Here is a 25167-nt window from a genome sequence, read left to right as displayed (position 1 = left end):
GGGAGTTCCGGGACGACGCCCGCTTCTCGCACCGGGGCGGGAGCAAGAAGGGGCTTTCCATGGGTGAGCTCCTGGGAAGGGGTTCCCACGGCCGGCTCCTGCCCGTCCCCCGGCGCCCCCTCCCCACTGCCCGCGGGGCGGGGGGTCCGCGCAGCCCCTGCGCTCCCCGCGCCCGCCCCCGCGGGGCCCGGCGGAGGCGGCTGCGCTGCCCGGACAGAGTCCTGCGGGATGGAGCGGGCGGCGGGCGAGGGCCGGCCCCTGCTGCCGGCGCCGGGGGGCTCCGCCGCGCTCTCCTCCCCTGGGCTCTCCTCCGCCGGCGCCGTCTTCATCCTTCTCAAGTCTGCGCTGGGCGCGGGGCTGCTGAGCTTTCCCTGGGCGTTCGGCAGAGCCGGCGGGGCGGTCCCCGCCCTCCTGGTGGAGCTGGTAAGGGGACACTGGCGGGGGTACTCGAGCCGAAGGGCTGCGGCAGCGGCAGCCCCAGAGGGAGCCGAGGGGTGCCGGTCTGGGGAGGGGGCGGAGCGGGAGGTTCACCTGCTCTGGTGTTCGGGGAGCTGGCGGGGATCCCCGTTCGCACAGCATTCCCCGTCCCGACTCCGGGGACGGTGTCGCCTTAGGGATGTTCTTTGCTGCTGAAGTCACACTTGTAGCTATCTTATGGCTCAACCTAACATGAAATTGGTGTCTGCTCCCATACGTGCCCCAAAACCCCAAATCTAAACCCAAAGTATCCCACGGGGCTGTCTCCATCCTTTTGCTGACCTGTGTTACCCGGGACCACGAGGCAATCTGGCAGGTGACCTGGTCCCTAGCTGTGGTCCCGCGGGGTCCCCCCTGGGCCTGGGGGTGACTGAGGGTCGGTGTGGTGTTTCTTGATGGTCCTGTCCCCGCAGGGCTCGCTGGTCTTCCTGGTGAGCGGGCTGGCGGTGCTGGGCTACGCGGCGGCTCTCAGTGCCCAGCCCACCTACCAGGGGGTTGTCCGGGCGGTGTGCGGGACGGCGGTGGGGAAGCTCTGTGAGGTGTGCTTCCTGCTCAACCTCTTCATGATCTCCGTGGCCCTCCTGAGGGTGGTGGGTGACCAGCTGGAGAAACGTGAGTTATTTTCCTCCACCGTGTTTGGGGCTTGCTTGGGGCTGGCAGCTTTGGGGAATGAGGAGAAGGTGGGCTAGGCTCAGTTTCAGGTTTTCCTGGAAATTCTGAGGATGTGGGGCTCCCTGGTCCTGCCATTGTGTGATGCTGCCAGCCCCCTTGGACCATATTTCAGGGCCCAGCTGACCCCTCATTGTCCCCCACAGTGTGTGACTCCCTGTACCCCAATGGCACACTGAGCGGGGCTCCCCAGCTGCCCCCCTGGTATGTGGATCAGCGCTTCACCCTCTCAGCTCTCTGTGTCCTGGTCATTTTCCCGCTCTCTGTCCCCAGGGAGATTGGTTTCCAGAAGTACTCCAGGTACCACCTGGGCTATCCTTGCGGTGGCTCACCCGTGGGTACCCTATACCCCAGGTGACCCTGCCTGGGAACCTATGGGGCCACGGGACCCCCACTTCCCTTTCTCCCAGCTGTGTGCTGACACTCTCCCATGCCCTGGCAGCATCCTGGGCACACTGGCCGCCTGCTACCTCACTCTGGTCATCATCCTGAAATACTACCTGCAGGAAGAGGACCTGAGCTTGACCAAGCGACCCCAGCCCTCCAGGTAGGCAGGATCAGGCCCGTGTCCCTCCTGCCCTGACCTCCATGGCATCAGTAGTGGCACAGGGCAGGGCTGGAGATAGGGCAGGGATGGCCCTGGGCCTTGTGTGTGTGGGTCTGAGCTGAGGCCAACACACAGTAGTGGTAGGTGAATGGCAGCTCCCAGCCCCATCTTTCATCCCAGCAAGCCCCCTTGCTTCCAAAATCACTGTGCAGGAGGTTCCCTTGCTGTCATCCAGGCTGCACAGTTTATGCCACTGAGGTTTCTTCTGCTTTTGTGAGCCTCACACCCTTCACTCTGTGCTTTCTCCCCACATGCCACAGGTCCTCTTCCTGGGCCTCTGTCTTCAGTGTCATTCCCACCATCTGCTTTGGTTTCCAGGTAGGACACCCTGGCACTCCTGCTCCCAGCTGCCAAGCAGTGCTGGCAACCTCCCACAGCATCCCAGACCATGGGGATGCCATCCCTTGAAGGGGAGGTTGCAGGGAAGGGGACCTGTGGCTGTCACCAGAGGTGACTGCGGGGCAGGACACAAGTCCCTGGGAATGTGACAGAGTAGGACAGGGCACCCATAGGTGGGAGGGAGGATACTGGGGGTGGAGGTTGTCCCTGCATGGAGCCCCAGTGCCATCCCCCCTTGCCTTGCAGTGCCACGAGGCATGTGTGGCCATCTACAGCAGTATGCGCAACCAGAGCTTCTCCCACTGGGTCACTGTCTCTGTGCTCTCCATGCTCATCTGCCTGCTCATCTACTCCCTCACTGGTAACCCCAGCACCAAACCCTTCACCCCCTCCTTGCCCTGGAGGTCCCCTGTCCCCATGACTCACCTTCCTCCTCAGGGCTCCTGTGTCCTGCCCACCACACAGCCACCCACCCCTGCCTCCCTGTCAGCAGGGCTCTATGGCTACCTGACCTTCGGTGAGGCCGTGGCGTCTGATGTCCTGATGTCCTACCCAGGGAATGATCCAGTTGTCATCGTTGCCCGCCTGCTCTTTGGTGTCTCCATTGTCACCATTTACCCCATCGTGGTGCTGCTGGGCAGGTGAGGGGGGTGGTGACGAACTGGGTGTCCCCCCCCAGCCAGTGCAGCTCCCCTTGGTGCCACAATCCCCTGATCCCCTCCTGCAGATCGGTGGTGAAGGACTTGTGGACAACACCCAAACGCGGGGCCGCGGTGGTGTCTGAGGCACACGAGCGGCAGAGCCGAGTGGCACTGACAGTCACCTGGATGGCTGCCACCCTCGCCATCGCCCTGTTTGTCCCTGACATTGGAAAGGTCATCGAACTCATTGGGGGCATCAGCGCCTTCTTCATTTTCATCTTCCCAGGCAAGAATAGGCAGTGGGAGGGAGGGGATGGGAGTTGTGAGTGCCAAGAGCATTGCTGTGGTGGTAGGTGCCCCATCCTGGCTCAATTTTGGGGATGCAGGAAATGCCACAGTGGGCTGGGTGAGAGGAGTTGTGACAAGGGGGGCTGAGCTTCTGCACCGACAGCAGGGCTATGCCTGGTGTGCATGACTGGGACCCGCAGCCTCGGACCACGCAAAAGGTGAGTGTCTGCGTGTTCGGCTGTGGTGGGGGGCAAGGGAAGGGCAGGGGCAGGCTGTGGCATGGCTTGCCATGAACCAGGGCCCAGGCAGATCCCTGGGGGTCACCCTGGCCAAGGTGGAAACCCAGCAAGAGGGGAATTTGGGTATAGAGGGAAGTACTGTACTGGGGCTGTGTCTGAGTATCAGGAATGTGCCCAGTCATTAGGGAGGTGTCTGACACCAGGGATGTGCCTGGATACCAAGGGGCGTGCCCAGCCAGCAAAATTGTTCCTGGGCATTGGGGTTGTGTCTGGGTATCTGGGGTGTACCCAAATATCAGGACTGTGCCCAGGCATCAGGGAAGTGCCCAGGTACCAGAGTAATTGGAGGGGGAAAAGAACTGTGGGGTTTGGTGGCACTGTGGCCATTGGTGGGGGGCTGGGGTAGGGGGCAGGTTGGAGGGCAGAGAAGCATGGTGCCCTACGGCAGCCAGCCATCAGCTGTTCAGTGTCTGTTGTGCCAGGGCAGTGTGTCGCCATCACTGCTCCCATATGGAGAGGCTGGGGCACAGCAGGAGTCCATGTCAGGTGGACCTGACATGGTGCTGTCAAGTTTTGGGTTAAGTGTATGCTTAAGTCCTGTCACCCATGGTGAGTGGAGGGAGCACCCAATGACCATGGAGTCCTGGTCAAGAGGGTGTCCTGAAGGGTCCGTGGCTATCTGGGCAAAAGGGAAGGATGCCCCCAAAGGTGTCAAAGGGCTGGAGAGACCAAGGCTGGAGGTGAGCAGGGGCACTCAGGTGGGTGACAAGGGCTTGGAGAGGTCTGCGGGGGATACCTGTCAGAGCATGAGCCCATCACAAAGAGAGGGGAACAACACAAGCTGGAACAATGAAGACTGTGAGGGGACAGTCCCGGCCTGCCTGGGGCAGTTCGAGAAGGAGCACCGTGCTGATGACCCCACGATGGAGCAGCAGCAGTGCTGGGGGTGAGTGCTGTATCCCAGAGGCTTAGTATACAGTGGAGGTGGGGGGCTGTGTGTCTGGGGACAGGGGAAACAGGGAGATACAGACTGATGGATTGCAGGACTGTGGATGGAGCCAGCGAGGAGACGGGGTAGAAGCATGTGGCATTAGGATGGGGCTGGGGGTGTCTGGGAGTGGCTGTGCCTGAACACAGTGTGGGTGGATGTAGGTCTGTGCTCCCTCAGTGGGGCCACGGGGCACTGGCAGAACTGGGAATGATCTCCTAGTGACATATGCAAGGCTTTTGACCAAGTTTTGTGTGTGTTGTTGCAGTGCACTCTGGGGTTGAGGCAGAGCAGCTGCTGGGCTCTTCATCCATCCACTGGGAATGATGCAGAGGAACATGTTGGAGGAGGCAGAGACCCTGCAGAGAGCCCCACACCCAGGGGGACTGGGGCACAGGGGGTCCCCCATTACTGGGGGTCAGCTCTGCCCCAGTGTCCCTGTGCTTGTGTCGCTGCAGGGTTGCTCTCATCGCCTGGGGTGTCCTCTCCGTTCTTGGCGGTGCCTTTGTCTGTGGGCAGAGCGCTGCCCTGGCCGTGCTGGGGCTGCTGCAATGAGGGGGCACAGACCTCCAGTGTGACTCCCACCATAACCCCCCCTACCATCCCGCCCTGGACAGATGCCCTGAACACAATCACACCACTGGATCCCATCTCGATTTTATTTGGCATCACCGTCCCCATTGTACAGTGACTAATAAAGACAGAACAGGGTATCAATGAGGGTCCTGTGCCACACACCCCAAGGGACCCCCACGCACAGTGGGGTGGGTGCAGGATGGGCACAGACAAACAGACACACAGACAGAAGTACAGACCCCAAGAAGGGGGTGGGGGAGGCAACCACCCTCACACCTGCAAGGCACCAGCTTCAACTGCACAAGGAAACCCTTTGGGACCCCGCACACCCCAAAAAGACTAAGGGATGCCTTGGGAGCGGAGATACTCCCCACACCACTTTTGCCACCACCTTGACTCCCCCCGGGTGCATGGGTCCCACTCCCTGCAGGCACACACACTGGGTCAGGCACAGCCTCAGCTCCCCTATCCCCTTCCCTGGGTGGCCCTGGGGACTAGCACAGACTCCCAACCTACCCCCTGCTTTCAGGGAAGTCTCCAGCCTCCCAGTCCCACCCCTGCTTCCCAATGCCTGGCTGCCTGCCCCCTGCCACCCCCACTCCCTGCCTGCCTATGTCTGGGAGATGTTCCCCTCCCCAAACCCTGCAAGCCCCTGCCTGGCAAACCTTCACTTCCCAGGGACCAGCTCATGTCAGGGAGAGATGACCCAGGTGATGGGGTAGTTGGGGGAGGGCTCTATGGGGCGGTGGGGACACACATGGGGGTTTCCTTCACTCCAGTCAGGTCACACCGACATCTTCCACTCCCTGGCCATGCAGGGGGTCACAGCCACCCTGCAGAGGGGACAGGTGCTGGTGGCCTCCCCCAGCACCGATGGTCAGTCTCGGCTCAGGGTGCACCAGGCAGCTGCAGGGGAATGGCACCGGAGGGTCACCCCTGCTGAGCCCACCCCAACTCCCAGCCTGTCCCAACCCCCACCCCAGCCCAGCCCACACCGTCCTCCACCCCATGCCCCGTGCACACCCCTGACACCCAACAACTGGGGAGGTGCGGCGGCTCAGGGGTCCCTGTCCCCAGCCCTGTAGGGCAGTCACCCTCCTACCTGGCACGGCCACGCTGGAGATGGCCTCGGGCTGGCTCAGCGTGTCCACCTTGATGTGCTGGAAGCCCTTGTAGATGGCACTCTGCAGGTGCCTGTGCCCAGGTGTGAGAGAGTGGGTGATACTTCAGTCCCTCAGAAACACTCCCCCAGTCCCCCAAAACCCCATGGGCTCTGGCAGGGGCTGGGTGCCAGCAATCCCGCTCACCTCCCCTTGGGCAGAGCATGCTGTCTTGGTTCAGGACGGCGATGCCTCCCATCCCCACATGCAAAAGCATCCTCAGGTAGGAGGTGCAGAGAGACCCACCGCAGACCCCCTGTACTGTTTACAGGGACAGCCTCAGGACAAACAGACAGCCCCAGGACTGACGGATAACTCCTTGGCCCCACCATCAGACAGGGGACAGAGCTTGGGTCTCAGCAGCTCTAACAACCCTCCACACCCCAGCATGCCACCAAGAGAAAAAAAAGGGCTTTTGGCACCCTTTCTCCTACCTCTTCCAGTCCTCCTCGGTCTCCCAGAACTCATAGACAATGAAGGTGACTCCATCGGGCAGCTTCACTGCAGTGACACTGGCAGAAGCAGGGAGAGGGGTGAGCCCCCAGCATGGCGCATCCCTCCCCCTTTGGCCTCTGCAGCTACAGGTGTGCTACAGGGTGGGCTACTGAGGGGTGACCCGGCCCCAGCAGCCCAAGTAGGGGTAGTCCCCCACCCCAGTACTCCTCAGGATGCTGGTGGTCGAGCATGTCTACATCCCAAATATTGTCGGTTTTCCTTCAGTCCTTCACTTAATGGGGTGCCCCTTGCTGTAAAGGCAACTGTACACCCTGTACCCCTCCCTGAGCCCTCCCAGCTACCCAGCCCCTCATTGTGCAGCTGCTGATGGTACCCACTGGAAGCAGTCCCGCTCCCCGGCCACGCTCTTCAGGTACTGCTTCAAGGAGCTGCAAAACTCGCTCAGGTGTTTGTGTGCCACCGTCATCTCGTTCCGCACCAGGAGGAGGTACTGCCAGGCCCCCAAAACACAGTGACATGTGAGACCCAGAAAACACAGTGACCCCCCAAGCCTGATGCCATGCTGCAGGGACATCCCAGCAGCCACAGGAGGTGGTTGGGCACACTCACTGTGCAGGCTGTGCTCTCGCTGTCCGACAGCCGCTGGTGCAGGTCAAACCAGAGAGTCTGGGAAAAGGGGAATAAGCAACAGCAGGGGTGGTAGATTTTCGGTGGCTGTCTATCCCTCCCTGCCTAGTGGGTTTCTGTCCCCTTCTCTGCAGGGGACAGCTCTATGAGAAATTTGCACCTTTGTGCTTTCCAGTCAGGACCCTCTGCAAAAGCTCCCTGTGCTCGCAGCACAGCTGTCATCCCTGACACCATATCCTTGCCCTGGCCCCAAAACAGTTGCCACTTTTTCTCAGTTCCCGAATTGTCCCTAGGATGGCAGAACCAGAGGTAGTCACTCCTCACTGCCCACTCACCCCCTTCCTAGCCCTGGCACACTCTTAGCTCCTGTGGCAATCATGATCAATCTTGCTGGCACCTGGTCCATGGGTACAGCACCACCTCTCCCTTGTCCCCTTCTGCCATGGAAGTGCAAATCAGGAAGATTCCAGAAACATTTCTTGCACAGCAATACTTCTCCCTCAATCCCTAGATGAAGTCAGACCAACTTTCAAAGAGGTGTCACCTTCTCCCTTATGCTTTTTCATGTTTAAACAAACTGAAAGTTAGTTGTTTCACATTCCACAGCTGCCATCAGCTCATCAGAGAGAATATCCTCCAGCACCACCAGCAACCCAGCTCCCACCCATGGTCCATGCATACCACAGCACTGGCATGGGCATGACCACCTCTTGGTCACCTCTGGCCCAACACAGCAGGCAGGTGGTGGGGCTGCAGGGACACCCAAGGGTCAGTTCCACACAGGGAAATGCTGGCCCTTACCTTGTCCTCCAGCTTGCCAATCAGTTTGGCCAGCCTGTTGATCTGTCCTTCCAACCCCTCTGCCTTGGTATCAGGGGAACCTGCAGAGAGCCAGGAGGCAGCAATGGAGAAAGAGGCTTTCCCCACAAGCCCTGTGTTACTGCTGGCATCACACCGCCTGACCTTGAGTGCTCCAAGCCACCCCAGGCACCCACCACTTACCAGCCTGGAAGTCCTTCCCCTGCTCCCTGGGGACCATCCAGGTGGTGGGAGAGTAGCTGGGCACGGGGCTGTCATACCAGCTGTCACTAAGGCCATGGCCAGCCTTGCTGGGGTAGTGCCTGCAACGAGAGAGTGCACAGGACATCAGGATGGCAGAGTTGGGCATGAGCCTAGGGCCAGCCCCAGGAAACCAACATTGGAGCATCCTTTTTGGCAGCTCTGCCAATGACTCCAGACCCCTTGGAGACCAGCGGTGCCCAGGCAGTGCAGCTTCCCTCCTGTAAACACCCATTGGCATCACCCACTGTGAGGAATGGGTCAGAAATGGAGCAACATCAGTGGGGTGTTCCCAGCAGCCATCACTTTTCTTTCCTGCTCATGGAACACCACAGCAAATCTCCTGGCAACACCAGCAGCCCTCAGGGACTTTTTCTGCCCTAGACAGACACTTAGAACAGAGGGCATTCGGGCCCTCATAGATGTGCCCAGTTGACTGGCTGCACCTTGCCAGAACTGGTTTTGCAGTCCGATGGCTTTGGTGACTAACACACAGGAAAAGTAGCTGTGACAAGAGCAGCACACTGTGTGACAGGCTGCCCATGCCCAAGTGGCTGCCTGTGAGGAGTGGCAGAGATGCCTGGCTGTGCATTCCACCAAAAGGCTGAAGCTGCGTTTCTCCTGGAGAATGGAGACATGGTCACTGTAGCATTTCCTCCACTCTGCTTCATTCTCTGAGGATACAAAGCCCATTTGGCCTGGAGGTTGCTCAAAGCCCTTTCCAAACTGACCTTAAACACTTCCACGAATGGGACATCCTTAATCACCAACCAGACTCAGACCCTCGGTGGTCCTCCCAGGACTTTGTTTATTTGCAAGCCAGAGAGCATGCTAAGAGCTGCTACCCTCACAAGGGGCTGCAGCTGCTGTCCACGTGTGTGAGGTGGGAATGGATATGGGAAAGGATGACTCTCTCATTCCTTTCTCCTCCACCAATGGGAAGCCTGAACCACAGAGGGAGAGGCTTAAGCAGTTCAAAGGGTTTCCAGCATTTCCTTCCCTCAAGAGCAGCTCTGTGCTGGCTGATTGCTGACAGAGATGCCCAGGGGCCCTGGCTCCTCTTGACATCTTTTGCTGGTCATGCAACTCCCAGATGGAGGCAACATGTTGAGTGCCAGGGAGCCAATGGGAATCACACCAGCCAGTGTTTTCCTGCTCTCCTGTTCCCCCCTGGCACCCAGCTCATCCAAAGCACAGCTGCCAGGTGCCCTTTCCCCAGCTACCCCAGGCAATTTCAGCTGGCTCCTGTGGTGCTGTGGGACCAGTGCCCAGGCTGTTGTTGTCCCCAGAAATCAGCCAGTGTGGATTCAACCATACACATGGGAACATGATGTGCAGATCTGGTCCCTAAGAACATCCCCAAGATAAGGAAGCAAGAACAACAATAAAGGTGGCAGGAACACCCCTTTGCTACAGGCTGTGCAATGATAATAATAATCCCACTGCTGGTGCTGGATAATCCCTCCTCAATAGGCAGGAAATTAGGCAAAAACAGATAGAGATTTATTTTAATCACAATTTAATGAGGTGTCTCAAGCTTGGACCTCTGCCTTTGCACTTGGTTGTACAGGCCTTTATTTTGATGCTTTTTAGGCCACCTCTTTGTCTTCATGCGGATGCAGGAGATAATATTTTTGTGGGACTTATTTTTCTTTTTGGCTATTGTCTTCATGAGAAAACAACTACAATACTCCCCATTATGAACTGGGCCCACACATCAGGAAATAAAAGCCAGCAAAGTCTTTCATGGGCTTTAATCGCTCTGCCTGCTGTTGGGTTTGTTTCCACCTCATTGTTTCTCAGGAGCTCCTGCTTTTTTGTTATGCAAGATTTGCCACAAAATAGGGAGAAGAAAGAGATGTGAGATGATGAAACCCACAGCACTCCTCCTAGGAAAGGTTGTGAGAGGGCACCAGGGCTGCCCAGGATCTCACTGTGTTCCAGAGAGTGGTGTCTGAGCAGAGAGCTGGGATTTTCACTCTCTGTGGTCCATGTGTCCCCCTGCCTGCCCATGGCTTGGGGAAGCCAAGACATCCACCTGCCACAAGCATCCTGAGGCATCCTGGGTGTGACAGGAGAGGGATTTGTGTTCTGCCTTTGCTGAGAGAAGCAGCCCCATGCACCCAGCACTGCCCAGCCCATTGCCAGGGTGCTACCCCTTGTTTGCCTCTGCCCCCACACTGCTCATGAGCAGAGAGGCTAAGAGGGACCCTGAGGGCTATGGGAGAGTAAGGGATGGGGCAGGACCAAGTGGCAGAGAGAAAACCCCAGAGCTCTCAGGAAGACAGGAAGGGAGGCAAAGAGAAAGGCAGCCACTAGCCCAGCTCCCCTTTGCTCCCACACACTGTGCACCACATCCCTCTTGCCCCACAAAAGTGTTCTCCTCCTCCCTCTTCACCCTCCTGCAGCAGAGAGGAGGGCAGGAGTGCTGCAGACCTGGTGGGGTTGGTTTGCTCATCGATGGCATCCACAGCACTCTCCACGGAGCTCAGCAGTGACTGAGTCTGGTTCGCTGTCTCCTTCAGCAGAAAGCGGGTCACGAACTGGTCCACGTTGCTGCCGCTCTCGTACACCTGCCAGGGCAGACAGGGAGTGTGTGAGCCCCAGCAAGGACCACCCAGCACCAGCAGGGCAGCATCACTCCAACATCCCACACTCAAGCTGCTTCCCTCCATGTCCCTGACCGTAAGGGCTATTGGAGGAATGAGCACATGCTGACCCCACAGGAAGCATAAATCTTGCTGGCATCCATGGGCGAGACCTCCAGGACCCTTGGGGACAGATTGGTAGAGGTTGTGATGGGAGAAAGTGTGGGCAGCCAGCACTTTAGCATTGTTTTGTCTATAGATACATCTATAAATATAGCAGTGTAAGGAGGTGATTACCTAAAGTCCATAGTTGCTCTCTTTACCATGATTTGAAATTACTTTACTTATTGTCTTGCAGGGCAAGAGTCAGTGGATGCAGGTGTGAAAAGTGGCTCCTCTTGTTCTTTGGAGATCCATACTCTGAGAATTTGGGCATGTTACACAGTGCTTTAGTTCACATCAGTATGGCCAACCCAGCACTAAAGAAAAGGGGGTTGGGATGGTTACAGGGCTGGATGAGTGACAGAAGCTCCCAGGGTAATCCAAACCCTTCTGAGACAGAGAACATTTAAAAATGTTTGATTAGCACAACGGATTTGCTTGAAGCATGGAGGGCCCCTTTCCCAGAACAGCCTTGCAGAGCCCTGCTGATGGCATGGTCCTGTCCTCCACCTCCTGCCAGTCACCAGCAGAGGTGGGATGCTGGCACAACCAGAATGACACCAGCACACCCAGGTGGACGCTGCCACAGCCGGTCCAACACTAACCAAACCAGTTCAGCATTGGTCCAACACCACCCCAACCAGTCCAACATCAGCACAACTGGTCTGCCCCCAGTCCAACCAGACCAAGGCCAGCCCTACCAGGCCACTGGCACTACCAGTCCTAACTAATGCCAACCACTCAGCATCAGAGCTGAAATACCTTGCAGTGAAAAAAGGTTCATCTAAACTCCAACTCATTAGGATCACTTCTCCCAGATTCTTTCCAGCCCATCGGTGCCTGCAGGGAGAGCACATTGACCAAGCAAATCCCTGCTGGGCAGCCTGTCCCTTCATCCTAATGCCCCCTGTTGTGAGACTCCTCTGGGAGGGACTCACAACTTTTTGGTGCCATGAGACAGGGATGTGTGCTCCTGGCCTCCTGCATTCCATTGGCAACAACCAGGCCCAGGGCTGAGACTGGAGCAGTCCCAGCATCACTGGTTATCCAGGCATGCAGCAGCACAGCAGGAGTACCCCAAGCTCCTCAAAGCAAATTGTTCCTGTTTTATGGTGAAGCAATGAATGAGGGTTATTTCCATGGCAACTGGAGTAGCTCTCCAAGTACCCAGAGGGCCTTCATCTCTTCTATTAAATTATAAAAGAATTGAGATGAAGGAAAACCCCTTGGGGTTCTGATCACAGAACTGATTTCTCACCCCTGATTTAGTAGGGAAACATGAGTTTCTTGACAGTTTCTTGAGCATCCAATTAGCAGAGGTTAGTGACATCTGTTCAACTCAAAAAAATGTGCTCCTCTCCCTGTCACAGCCACAGTGTTTTTGGGGGACATGCATGATGTGGTGATCATCGATGGATGGTGATGCTGAGGCCATCTGCCACTCAGTGTGCCCTGCTCATCATCTCCTGCACCTGCTCACTGGAGCAACACTGGGTGCCAGGAGGGAGATGGAAGGAGGGCAGGATCCATGTGCTGCACTGCTCTTTCATTGGCACAGCTGGTCCCAGGACACTGGTCAGAGACAGAACCGGCTCAGGGGCACTCCATGGACTGCAGCAGTTCTACACAAGAGCCCAGCAGTGAGATGCTCCTCAGGTTTGGGGGATGCCTTCAGCAACACTCATGGGACCCTGACACTTTTGAACCTTTCTGCAAGCAGGACAATGCTTCCCTCCACAGCCCCAGTTCTCCCCAGTACAGCCCAGCATGCTCCACCAGCACTGCTATCCAGCAGCTGGGTCAGAGGGAGAAAAGCCTACATCAGTGCAGGACACAGGGAGATTCATCAGAAGACCAGAGAGGACAGGAGTGGGGGCATTGCTTGTCTGGAGATGACCAAAGCCTTAGAAACACAACCCTTAACACTGGTCACCTCCAAGTCATCTCTCTTTCCTCCATGGCCTGGCCATGTTTGAAAATCAGGTCAAGCAGCTCCAAAACCCACTCACCTGCCAGCTGTTAACAGTGAGATTCCTAACACCTGGAATTCCTAACACACAGACAGTGTGGCATCACACACCCATATGAATGAGCATGGAACGAGAAGTGTGATGGAGCTGTGTCCCCATTGGGGCTGCCTGGAGACCACCTCTGTCTCACTGCAGGGAACTGAAGATTTATGTCTTCCTCACTCTACTCTTTGGGATTATGCCTCATTTTTCCAGGGAGCAGAGCAGCAGATGCCATGCCATAAGACCACACAGCCCCCTGAGCCTGGATGCACATCCTCACTTGCCATGGAGGGATTGCTGTTAGGCTTTTTGGACCAGGATGCCAAGCTTGGACATTGCCAGACAAGTCCTGCCTAGTTTTCCCTTACCCCACACAGGCAGGGAGAGTGATGGCAGCCTGGGAACATGGATGCAGCAGCTGGTGGAGCATCACATGGGAGGCATGAGCAGCACCACAAGACAAATAAACAGCAGTAGAGCCAAGTGAGAGATGTGAAAACAGTTGCTGAGCTTTTGGAATGGGAAAAAGAAAAATTGAATGCAGTCACAAATGTTCCTGGATAGTTGGGCAATCTCTGTTCTCCCTAGAAAACACTAAAAACTCACCCAGAATGAGCAATATACACTGTATGTGTATAGGTGTTCTTTCCAAGCATCGCTTGTACTCACAGACACGTCACATCTGAACAAGTCTGTATAGACAGTGTATTAAATTCATTGTCAAGGCACCTCACTCTTCACCCTTCTCTGCCATCATGCTTTGGAAAGAGCTCCACATGGGGCCAAATCTGCCCCTTCACCCAGGCAATTATTTCATCATTTAATACATCTTCCACTGTCCACACTCTGGCTAAGGCCGGTGTAGTAAATTGATATATTTGCTTGGCAAACACATGTAACTGCATTTAGGATCAAAACCAAATTCTTTTGGGGTTGCCACCTCCTTGGCCATTCCCCTCACAGACACCCCTGCTTGCAGCCAGCACTCTGCCTGTGATGAAGGCAAAAATATATTAATCAGGCACTCAAAAAGGCCCTGCCAGAATTACCGATGAACTCTTGCACCCAGCCCTGCTCTAACTGCTGCTGTTTGAGATCTCCTTGCTGCCCTGGCAGAGGGCAGCTGCTCCCATGGGCTGGGGGCTTTGTCCCTCCTCGTGGACTTGCTATGGAGCTGCTGGCCCTCAGGAGCTGCTGTCACTGAACATAGAACTGTGTGAGCTCTTTTCACTGGCTGATTGGATTATGCTTTTAATTAAGAGGGTGAGTTTTTTGGGACATGATTTGCCCTGCTGTGCACTGGGGCCGGATGGAAGCACGGGGCTGGCTGGAGTCAGGGGCTGCACCCATTCCTGAGACACCCCCCGCCACCCCCCCCCACCCCCCCCCCCCCCACTGCTGCTCCAAGCCCTACTGCCCTGCAAGGACAGAGTAACTCACCATTAATGTCTCTTTCCAGTGAGATCTGCTGCTTTGTCCTCTTCTCCTCTGACAGTCATCCAAACCACATACCACAACTCCCACAGATGCTCCAAGCCTGTCAGCTGATTTTACACCTGCTCTGTGCTGTTTATGCTACATCCAGTTTCCCTTCCAGGGGTATGAATGTTCACCACTGCTTTTCCATTTCAATCCATACATCGAATAAATGGGGTGCTATTTACCTCCACTTTTCTGCTGCTCTCCAGGACTCTATAGCCCGTCTCCTGCAAATGCCACCAACCAACATCCCAAATGATTCTTCCCATGATTCATGTCATCAGATTGCTCTCCCTAGCAAGGGAGCCTGCTCCTTTTGGAAAATCATTTTTATGAAGGCACAGGCTATGTCGAGTGCTGTCTGATCACACGGACTGGGTCCGGCTGATAGAATATAAGGCTGTGAGAGTATGTGTAGTTAAATGTTGAATTTTTTTATTACCTAACTGTAGCCTGTAATCTTGGTTCAGCTTTAGGAAAAATCATACAAGTGATTCCCACACTCATCTAAATCAGCTTAACTCCCTACACGGAGATTTGCTGGATGGATGGATGGATGGATGGATGGAAGGATGAATGGATGTCAGGTACAAAGCCATTTCAGCCAGTGCAGAGGAATACTGGGATGTTTGTGAAGAGCTTATGCTTTTTGGCAGGCCATTATGTCCAATAGCTCTGAAATTTAAAGAACGGTGGGCTTTTTTCCCCCGCACTTTAACTCTGGCTTTTTGTCAGCCCAGCTGTGACATTTGCCCTCAGGAGCTGGATCTGAAACGTGTGTGCTCAGAGGTTTTTCAGCAATCCCTTGGGCTCTCCTCTAGCACATGTCTTCTTTGGCATTACAAAAACAAGTCATTAAGAAGACCAGCTCCAAAGGAATCCTTCCCATTGTCTTATTAAAACATTTGTCAGACTGTCCTAGTGAGATTTAATGAGGTTTGTTCTTATTAATTCCACCCTGAAGAGTTTTTTCCTCCTTTCTTTGCCTGAGAAGTTAAAATATTTATGGAGATAATATAATTAATAATTGCTGCTCAGTGAAGCTGCTTTGTGCCAGAAGCTCTAGGACATCTCCAAGCCTTCTCTTTTCCATCCATCAGTTCCAGGCTAGAAAGACTTAGCCTGACTGCCTGGCCTTGACGAATGGGTGGCTGTGCCCATTTGCATTGAGCAGCAAATGTAAAAGCCTCGTTTAAAGGATGGCATTGAGAATTCTGTGTTGATGACTCTCAGGAGAGCCTCAGAAAACATCCCCATTTGAGAAACTGGGCATGAGTCAGAGACATTAAAAATGAGAGAAAAGTGAGAAAAGGAAAGGTTGCATTATTGGGGAAATATTGCACGATACTGGGCTCTGGTCAGTCAGCTGAGGTCCAAGTCTCCAATCCCTCCCCTCTCTTCACATCTCAGGCTTTTTATGTGTCTGTAAAGGCACCTTCTCACACACAGTGGCTGCAAACATCAGGGCACAGTCTACTCAAAGCCCTACCATGGCTCTTCCACCTCTTCATTTCCATATTCACCTGCCCCAAATTGCCCAAATTCTGGCACAGAATCATTAAAACATCCTTGGGATGTGTTATCTGTGAAAATCATATCTGGGATTTTGATGCTCTTGAGTGTTTGGACTTGCTGACACCAGTGCCAAGGATCCCTCACCAGACATTGCAAGTAGATGCCTAAAAATGGGCTCTCCTGACCATGTCCCTGTGGGTATCAGTGACTGGAAAAGGAGAGTTTCGATGTTGTTGAGCATCCCCAAGTTTCTTTGCTGGCATTTTTAAAGGTCACTACAGGGTGTAAAGTACAAATTATTCTGCACTACCTACTAACTCAGAGATCCCCGTGACCACCCCACACCTTCCCTTTGCCTCACAGGGTTACACCTGACCAACAAGGCTTTGCAGGGCTGGTTTCCAGTGAGATCGGTCAAACTGGCTGACAATTACCCAGCTTGGGGACACTGATGGTTTCTCCAGTTGTTAACAACCACAACCAAAGCACATCCACAGAGAGGTGGCACTGAACAGAGGAGGCTTTTCAAATGGAAACCAAAGCCAATTCTCTTTCACTCACACTTTTCCTCCAGTTAAAAAACCCAAAATCTTACAACAAATCCACTGCCGTGCTATCAAACACCCTTGTCAAGCCTCATCCCGGGATGAAGGAGAGATTATCTGCCACCCACTCTGCCCTTTACAAACCAGGCATGTGTTTGTACCCTCCAAGTGGCTGATTTAAATTCGTTGCTCATAATTGCCTGTTTTCTTCCAAAAGATATTTTCTTTTAATTAGAATAACACTCAGACCTGCCTCTCGCTCCTTTCCCTTCCCTTGACTCTTAAATTCCTTCCAAAGATGAGACCCAAAACTGATTGCCTGGCACTAATCAGTAGAAGAAACCTGAAGAGAACAGCCACTTAAACAGTTGATAAATGAAAGCATTACCATATGAAAGACCCTCAGCCTTCCTGAAACAGCTCTAAAAACCAAATAAGACACCTGTTCAGCTTTAAAAAATGACAACGGCATCATATGGATTTTAAAAGGATTTTGCTGTAAAATCCTCCTTTTGCAAATCTCAGTGTTGGACCTTTCTCAGCTCATGTTTACCATGTCTGATCCTGAAGGTCTCCTGCCATGGACCTTTCCCAAACAGTTTATCACAGGACTTCTCTGTTCTCATTATTGGAGAATCTCCCTGCTGCACTAGAATCCCACCATTTCTTGTTGCAGCCACAGGATGGGAAGGGCAGGTATCTCTTGGCTATGCAGCACATCCCTGAGGCATCAGGACGTGAGTGGCACCTTTGCTTCCTGTCCACTCACCCAGCAGTCAAAGAGCAAACTTGGAAGTGTGCCCTCTTACTTCTGAACACCCTGGCTGTAATTAGTCTTTTGCTTCACACAAGTTCCTAATTATCTGTATTTAGGACCCACAAGACAGCAATTTAATAAGCATTTTATTGCTGTTTTTCAAGAAAAGTACAGATTTTGTTTTCCCAACAGGACCTACTCAAAAGGCCCTGCAGATGTAGCGGTGTGGGATGGTCAAGCTGCTGAAGGCTCAGCCTGGCTGTGTCAGCTGATGACTTGCTCCCTGCCTTTCCTTTTGATGCCTCCTTAAAAGCTGCTCTTGGGCTATTTGGCAATACCACAGCACTGACATCTGGTGGATTTATTCCCTTCACCATATGCTTTAGCTATCTCCCAGAAGCAATAGACTTAAAATGGGAGGAAGGAGGAGGAAAACCATGTCCTACAGGAGGTCCATGAGAGCTGGAGCCTGAACAGCACAAGCAGGACCTCCAGAGAAGATGCTCTTCCTTTTCACAGAGAGAGGAGGGACATCAATTTGGCAGCTACAGAAAAGTAGAAGAGCAGGCAATAAGCATCTTCATCTAAAACTAAGTTCCAAGAGGGACCTTCTTAAGATTCAGCTCCCTGCCAGTCCTGCTGTGCTCCCCAGCAGTCCAGCAAGCCAGCTGGAGCTCATGCGTGGCCTAACAGGGCTGGCAAGAAAACCGCTCTGGATGGTATCGGATGGGAAAAAGCTTTCTGGTTTGAAGACTGAACAGAGAAGTTGGGTAAAATTCAGTTTTTGCAGAACAGAAGCAGAACATTTTGCTTTAAATTGAGATGCAATATTTTCTTAAATCAGTTTCAGAGAAGAGTTGCAGAAATACTTTCTGAGAAGCCAAGCAAGCACACCTTTCAGATTATTCTTGAACTATAAAATTTCATAACTTTTCCAGAAATCCACATCTGGTTTTTGCTATAGATATTGATAGAGAAATTGTTCAGAAATTTATCATTCAAAATACACGGAAAGATGACTCAACCTTTACCATTTCCCTGACCCATCACCACTCCTTTCTTTTTTTCAGCCACAATCATTCACCATGATTACATCTTTAGCTGCATCATAGGAGTTTTTCAAAGCTGGCACTTCATCATAAAATCAGTCATCCAAGAATGGGGAAATAAAAGCAGTGATAATCCCCAAAACAACTCCCTTCCCATCAGGGCAAATCTCTGTGCTGCAAAGGTGAGGACAGATAATGCTCTGAGCCCCCCAGAAAAGGCAAACTGGACATTTGAGCAAACAACTTAACCCCTAAGAAGAGCCAAATGCTTTCAAGGGGGAAGAGGCTGACAAGGCGTGCAGGATCTCCTGGGATTCAGCCAGATACAAAGTACCAGGAAGGAAGGGCTTCTCTGAAAGAGAATCTGGTGTATAATAGGTTATGGATTCACCCAGGAGGGAATATCAAGCAACAGATGTGCTGCACTGCAGTGGTACCCCAGGGGCTTCAAACCCAGACCAGAAGACTTCAGCTGATGTTCACATAACCATGGCAAGCCAAGGCCAGAACATGAGGTCTGTGAGAAGCCATGAGCAGCTCATGCTGTTGGGGCCAAGCCCAACTCGGGGCTGCTACCACTGTGTTGCTGTTACACCCTGCCCTGGGTCAGTCACCCCACACACCACTGCCCCAGGAGCCTCAGATACCCCCAGTGTGAGCACTAAGTTCATTCAGTAGAGCAGGAGAAAACCTGCTCAAGTAAAATGAAAGGTTGAGATAATGGATTAGCCAGAGGATGGAAGGAAAAGATTATTTTTGAGGATTATTTCTACTGACTATTTTATCTCGAGGTGCCATCCTTAAAAAAGAGCAATATCACATTTGGCAAGCTTAATTTTGACAGGTAAGAATGAGAGAGCACTTTATATTGCTGGGCTTGGTTGTGCTATAAAACAAAAAACCCTCCACCATTTTTAGCATCCAAGACTGGTGGCAGATGGTGCTTGTTCTGGGGTTGTAACTGAGCAGCTCAAACAGGTGCAGCTTTGCAGTTTGCTGCTGGGGCTGAAAACTGGGGGAGACCCTTGGCCACACTGGCACCACCAGAAGGAGAGAAGGTCTGCTGTTGCAGCAGCAGCTCCCACCGAGCCCCAGGGTCCAACATCTCCTATTCACTGCAATAACATCTCATAAGGCAGAGACAAGAACAGTGGATTGCTGCAGGAACAATTTAACTCACAAATAACACATGCAAAACTCTTCACTTGTGTGTAGATACCTCTGAGCTCCCTAGTGCTGCTGGAGCAGCAGCAGCAGCAGCTTGTATAGAAGGCCAGTACTCTCAGCTTTCCCTTTGTGATTTACATACTCTCTCACCTAAACAATGATTCTCAGGAGAAAATGTGTTTGCAGCTGGTTTGGGTACAGTGCCAATCCATAAGATACGTGTGTGGTGTTTGGCACCCTGACATGAGAAGGCTCTCGGTGGGTGTGTGATGTGTCACCACATGGCCATATCTCTGTTCCAGCTCCATTAAATAACTGATAGACTGGCAGTGGGGCTGTCTGTGAACAAGCCAGAAGTGAAACACTGTCTTTCACATCTCCTTTTGCTCCCTCTCCAGGGCCAGATGCTGAATATTAAACAGAGGCTGTACCAGGGCTACTCCCAGGTCCTCAGTCTCTCCTGCTGTACCCCACTCTTCCTTGAAGCCAGTCTCATTCCATCATGTGCATGAGGGGCTGTTGCAATTTCAGCTCTAGTTTCAGGCAGTTTTGCTTTCCAAGCAATCTCCTTCCATCTGGGACAGGGCACATACCAAGGACAATTGCCAGTTCTTTTTGGACCTGTCTGGTTCCCAACAGGAGCATCTCCAGGAAGAAATCATTTGACTGCATGTCTGAGCTGCTTCGTCCTTGAGGACATTCATCAGTCAGCATTTTTGGGTCTTCTTTGCAGATTGCTTTCAAAAAGTTTGACTCATCACTAAAGGTCAGCCTTGCTGATGTTTCCATGGTCAGTCCAGCAAAATGCTGAATTGGCAGAAGCTGGGAGCAGGAGCAATCCCAGTGCAGTTGGCAGTGGAAGCCTTACCCAACAGAAACAGGGCTAATTGAGCCTCTTAGGTTCAAAAACCCACAATTTTTTTAACCAAGCTACATCACGTTTCCTGGGGTGTCCGGGTGAGGGTTTTGTTCGTAGTAACCACCACTCATGCCATCCCTCTGGCTCCCTGGGCACTGTCCCCTGTTACCTTCAAAGGAGGCATTGGGTGGGCACTGACCCATACTGTCCCCAAAGCTGGGGTGTCAGTGACCGAAGCAGCGGGGCAGAATCAACCTGGCTCTGCTCCCTCAGCTTCCACCATGCCCCACACATCCTTCAACACCAGACACACAAACCACATCCTTCCTAGTCATGTTGGGTTTGGTATTTGCCAATAGCACTCTACAGCAGTAAAAGAGAATTATAAAAGAACATCTCCTGCTGTCAGCTTTTTTTAGATCTTGAAAGTTCATTTCCTTTCTCTCCAATTTAACTTTGCATTTCCCACCGTCACCCACAGTCATTTCAATGTGGCACGGACATCACTGTATCGGAAAATAATTACAATGACAGATTTTGTTTTGCTGTATGAGACCTTCCCCTACCGAATCTAATTACTGCTGATACTTTATGAGCTCCTCCAGCACAAGATAATTGCTGCTTTCTCTTTTTATGAGCGAGATATAATCAGTTGTCTTTTAAGGTGAGAAATATAAACAGCAATTAAATATCACGGTTCTCCATGCCCTCTCATCAACTGGCACTTCCTGTCAGAAAGGCAACACAGAAGGTTAGACTTCACTTATCATTTGCACTGAATACATTATTTGAGAGGGATGAAACAGGAATATTCTTAAATGATGAACAGTTTTCTCCAGCTTATGAAATGTGTATTTATCATGGAGAAGCAGGAGCAGATCATAAGCAAAGCAGTTTACTCACAAGTCACAACGCTCAGCATCAGACCCTTTGCAGGACGTGGCCACAGGAAAAGGTTTAGAGGCAGCAACAAACTCAAGCATCAGGAGCAAAAAACCATGCTTGGCTCCTACCAAAACCAGCTGCTTTGGCTGTCTTTCCCTTCTTCCAGTGTTTCTAAACATGTATTTAAATGTATAAGTCTCCTAAACATCCTGGCATCAGCATGGGGCTCTCGGTTACAGCATCACATGAGGAGATGGAGCAGAAGGAGACTGCCCCACCCCTGCAAGTGTCCAAGGCCAGGCTGGATGGGGCCCTGAGCATCCTCGTCTAGCAGAAGGTGTCCCTGCCCATGGCAGGGGGATGAGCTTTAAGGTCCCTTCCAAACCATTCTATAGTTCTATCATTCTATAAGACCTTTATGCAGGCATCCATTGGACAAGGGGCAGCTGACACCAGCTTTTGCATTCTTGGGATGGATGTTCCCCTGGGGTGGAAGCCTTACCCTGTATGTGAGGTCCCAGCCCTGGAGGAAAGGGAACACACACCACAACCCACAGGCTGGGGTGGGAAAAGAACTAATGGTTTGCACCTGGAGATGTTTTTGATGCTGCTGCTGCTGCCTGCATGTGTATCCTGTTTGAACACTGGAGATGAGATTCTCTACCACCCACAACAGCTTGTTTTCTGTTGGGTTTTCTTTGCCCCCCCTCTTCTTTATCTGAATAAAGTGCCTGCGTTTGAATAATACATTGATGAGGTTTGTACCACTTTGTTCACAAAATCACAGCAGGGAACACTGTTTTTCATTAAATACTTCTTTGCCAGCTCCTCTCTGTGATGGAGTCTTGCTCTGCTTGTTTGCTTGCCAAAAATCTGCTAGGCAGTGAAGAGCAACATACCCCATGGGCTGATAAAATGAGGGTGCTGAGGGGATGCTGGGGTGGCATTTCCTCAACTGGCTTAGGAAACATCTACATTTGAGATGAAGAGTGTTGTGATCCTTCAGTGTCACAGGAGGAAGATGCCTCCAGCACTCCAGATCTGCTTGGTTCTCTTGATCTTGATGGAGGTGACCAACTCAGGTTCAGGTAAATACCCTTGACCCACTGCAATTAAGGCAGGTGAATCCTGCCACAAGTTGCTGAATTAAGCAGGCAGAAGGATGCTCTTCGTATGAGTGGATTGAGATTATAATAACCAACCTGCTTCTGCTGCAATGTCTTATGCAAGGTAATACCCACATGCTCAGATGTCTAAATTATAAACAGGGAATAAGCCATCTTTCTCTTGTAAAATATTGGGAAGAATTAGTCATATACATTAACCTCACACTGGAAAAGCAATGGTGGAAGGCATCACAAACAGCAAGTTGGAGTGAATTGCTGAGATCTTTATCAGCATGTTAACATTTATTTAAAATACATAGTTGGCAAACCTGCCTGCCAGAAAATTTGCTAATAATGAATATAAATGAGGCATGAACAGACACAGCAACTTAATTAGAAAAAATGAACTATTACTGTTGGCCTCACTTTTTTTATCCTTTCATAATGCTGATAAAAAATTCACTAATACTTCAGACAGATCAGTGATGGGCCAAAGACTTTTGCCTTTAATTTGTTATGGCAAGACATCAACATGTTAAAGATGTGCCTTCACTTTCCATGCTGCCTTCCTCACAAACATAAAAAAGAATGCATTTTGATCACACAAGAAAATCAGGCTCTTTACTCAGCAGCAAAAGGGGAGAGAAATTTGCTGTTTCCCATTCTAACTCCTAAAACTTCTTATCACTATCACATCTTTAATGTGGAGTAATTTGAGTCTCTCCTTTAGCTTCAAAGATAAATGGAAGGGAGATTTCAATTTGGATTACTTGCGGGGGGGGCTGTAGTTGGATTGGGAAGTCCTTATGGCAGCTTGGAAAAAGCAAAACCTCCCTCCTTGGCTTGGTCCTCAATGTACCCCATTACCGATCACCAGTGAAGAGGGAGGATACTTTTCACTCATCGTGGCACAAAAGAACAGGGGAAATATGGTTCAAGGTAGAAGTGGGAGAAGGGATTGATTATCCTGAGGTAATAAATATCTCCAACACAACCCAGTTACATTATTAAGTGGTATGGAAGGACAGAAAAACGATTTTCAAGGAATTAGATCTCTATAAACACATCTCTCATCCTGGAAAGACAACAAGTGAGTGATGCATCTCTCAGCAGGGATGTTTATATGGTACATCAGCTCAGATTTTCTAGGTATTTGTAAATGAACTTCAATATGCTTCTTGATCATTGTCGTCTGTATTAGTCCATTATTAGAAGTATCATTAAGGTACATGGTGGATTTTTTAAGAACTTAGGGCTACTTCGCCCATATAAAACAGGACATTGTCTTGGTTTTGGTGCTTGCATGATTCCCCTGCAGTCCTTCAAACACACATCCCTCTAGTTTCTAACACAGCAGCTGCACATAAGAAGGAGTGGATTTTTGGAATGCAGGATGCCTTCCAGTGTTGAAGCTGGATTTAATGGTGCCTCTGTAATACGAAGTTTCCAAAAGCCCTCTCCCTGATGCTAACAAGATCCCATGCATTCAGAATCCCACCCAAGAGGCCCATGGGCCCTGTGGTCTGTATAGGACAAGGAGACAGAACTGCTGAAGAGGATGAGAACCTTCAGACTTATATGCTTTCCCAACACAACACTTACACTGTTCCCTCAAAGCCTGTGGAGCACAAGGTGCAGGAAAGGGCACTCACCCGTTTGGTGTAGTCCATTGCCTTCAGGATGGAGAGGTTCAGCATCTCCAGTGAGGCCAAAACGTCTTCATAGTCTCCCATGTGGTCAGCAAAATAGTCTGGTAAAACCAACAGGGACACGATGGGAACATGTTAATGTAACTTAACCCTTCGAGGCTACGTGACACAGCAATGTCTATTTATTGGTGGTAAGATAAGCCTGGGATGATGGTTTCACGTACATTTTTGTACTCTGTATCCTGAGTCAAAGTCACAGCTTGTCCTGCAGGGATGGGAAGTGCTGGGATTCCCATGAAGTTTGGAACCATTGCATAAAGGAGATGTAAGACCAAGTAGCTCCCATTAAAAATAATTCATGCCCACTTCTGTATTTGACTGTATCTAATCTCTCTCCCTCCCATTGCCAGCATGAAGGGAAAAATCTTAAAAGAAAGTCTTTTTGCATTCCCTTCATATTTTTTTACCACCCAAAGCATCGAAATGTCTCCCAGGTTCAACCCAATTTATACGAGTTGAAATTGATCTTAACATCTTTCCCTACATTCCCATCACATTTGCACCTCAGCCCAAAATCACAGCTTGAACAAGCCTCTAAGAATAAAATATGCCTCAATAGGAAGAGAACAGAGCTGCTAGCTGGCCCAAAAGCACATGTTCTCCATGGACAGGGAGTCCACACTTTCTCTGTGCCATCCTCATCCCTCCTGCAGGAGTGGTGATCCACACCAGGCTGCACCACGGCCCCAGCAGTGACCTGACACAGTCCCAGCTGCTCTTTGCTGATGCAAAATACACTCAGAATTGCTGTGTCCCAGGTCACTGATGGCTCCATGAATGACATGAACCCAGTCTGGTTTGTGTCTGAGCTACTGAGTTTTGAAATTCACTGTCCACAATGGAAACAGCAGCAAGGTGTGCAGGGAGTTTGCAGCACAGACCCAAAGTTTCCCTGTTGCTCCTTAAAATCCACTGGCACTGTTCCTCAGCACTAAGGCACGAAGCTTCACACTGAGGTGACATCTCTGTGGAATGCAGCAAGACATACACTTCAGGAAACAATTCCACTAATTAGGTGCTCTTGGCTTAATTAGAAGTGCCTATAGCTATTTACAGTCTGAGAACATATCCAAAGGGAAGAAGCTTTTGGCAGAAACCGGAATGTCACAGCATGACTGACAGCAGCTGTTTGCTGTTTCATGATAAGCCAAACAGCTTATTCTCATTGCAGTGTGTTTGTGTTGTTCTTCTTACTTTACTTGGGAAAG

General features: G+C 51.6%; 2 protein-coding genes across 2 annotated transcripts in view; one reads left to right on the top strand and one right to left on the bottom strand.

Moving 5' to 3' along the window:
- The first annotated feature begins 228 nt into the window (after nt 1-228).
- On the top strand, nt 229-4915 carry SLC38A8 (solute carrier family 38 member 8). Its single transcript, XM_071567382.1, has 10 exons — nt 229-423; nt 891-1089; nt 1293-1446; nt 1589-1693; nt 2014-2071; nt 2339-2453; nt 2583-2733; nt 2820-3019; nt 3185-3239; nt 4707-4915. The coding sequence occupies exons 1-10, from the start codon at nt 229-231 to the stop codon at nt 4801-4803; spliced, it is 1329 nt and encodes a 442-aa protein (XP_071423483.1). The 3' UTR covers nt 4804-4915.
- Nucleotides 4901-25167, bottom strand: part of NECAB2 (N-terminal EF-hand calcium binding protein 2) — a 78771-nt gene continuing 58504 nt past the window's right edge. Inside the window, exons 5-13 of the mRNA XM_071567383.1 lie at nt 23903-24000; nt 10563-10699; nt 8070-8188; nt 7869-7948; nt 7050-7106; nt 6818-6930; nt 6419-6496; nt 5927-6018; nt 4901-5730 (exon numbers count right to left, since the gene is read on the bottom strand). Coding sequence (XP_071423484.1) covers nt 5702-5730; nt 5927-6018; nt 6419-6496; nt 6818-6930; nt 7050-7106; nt 7869-7948; nt 8070-8188; nt 10563-10699; nt 23903-24000 — 803 coding nt within the window. The 3' untranslated portion in view covers nt 4901-5701. The remainder of the gene's footprint in view (nt 5731-5926; nt 6019-6418; nt 6497-6817; nt 6931-7049; nt 7107-7868; nt 7949-8069; nt 8189-10562; nt 10700-23902; nt 24001-25167) is intronic.

The sequence above is a fragment of the Pithys albifrons genome, chromosome 12, assembly GCF_047495875.1.
Source record: "Pithys albifrons albifrons isolate INPA30051 chromosome 12, PitAlb_v1, whole genome shotgun sequence".
In the NCBI taxonomy this organism is placed as follows: domain Eukaryota; kingdom Metazoa; phylum Chordata; class Aves; order Passeriformes; family Thamnophilidae; genus Pithys; species Pithys albifrons.
Note: the sequence above shows the minus strand (reverse complement) of the source record. Positions and strands in the feature narration are given on the sequence as shown.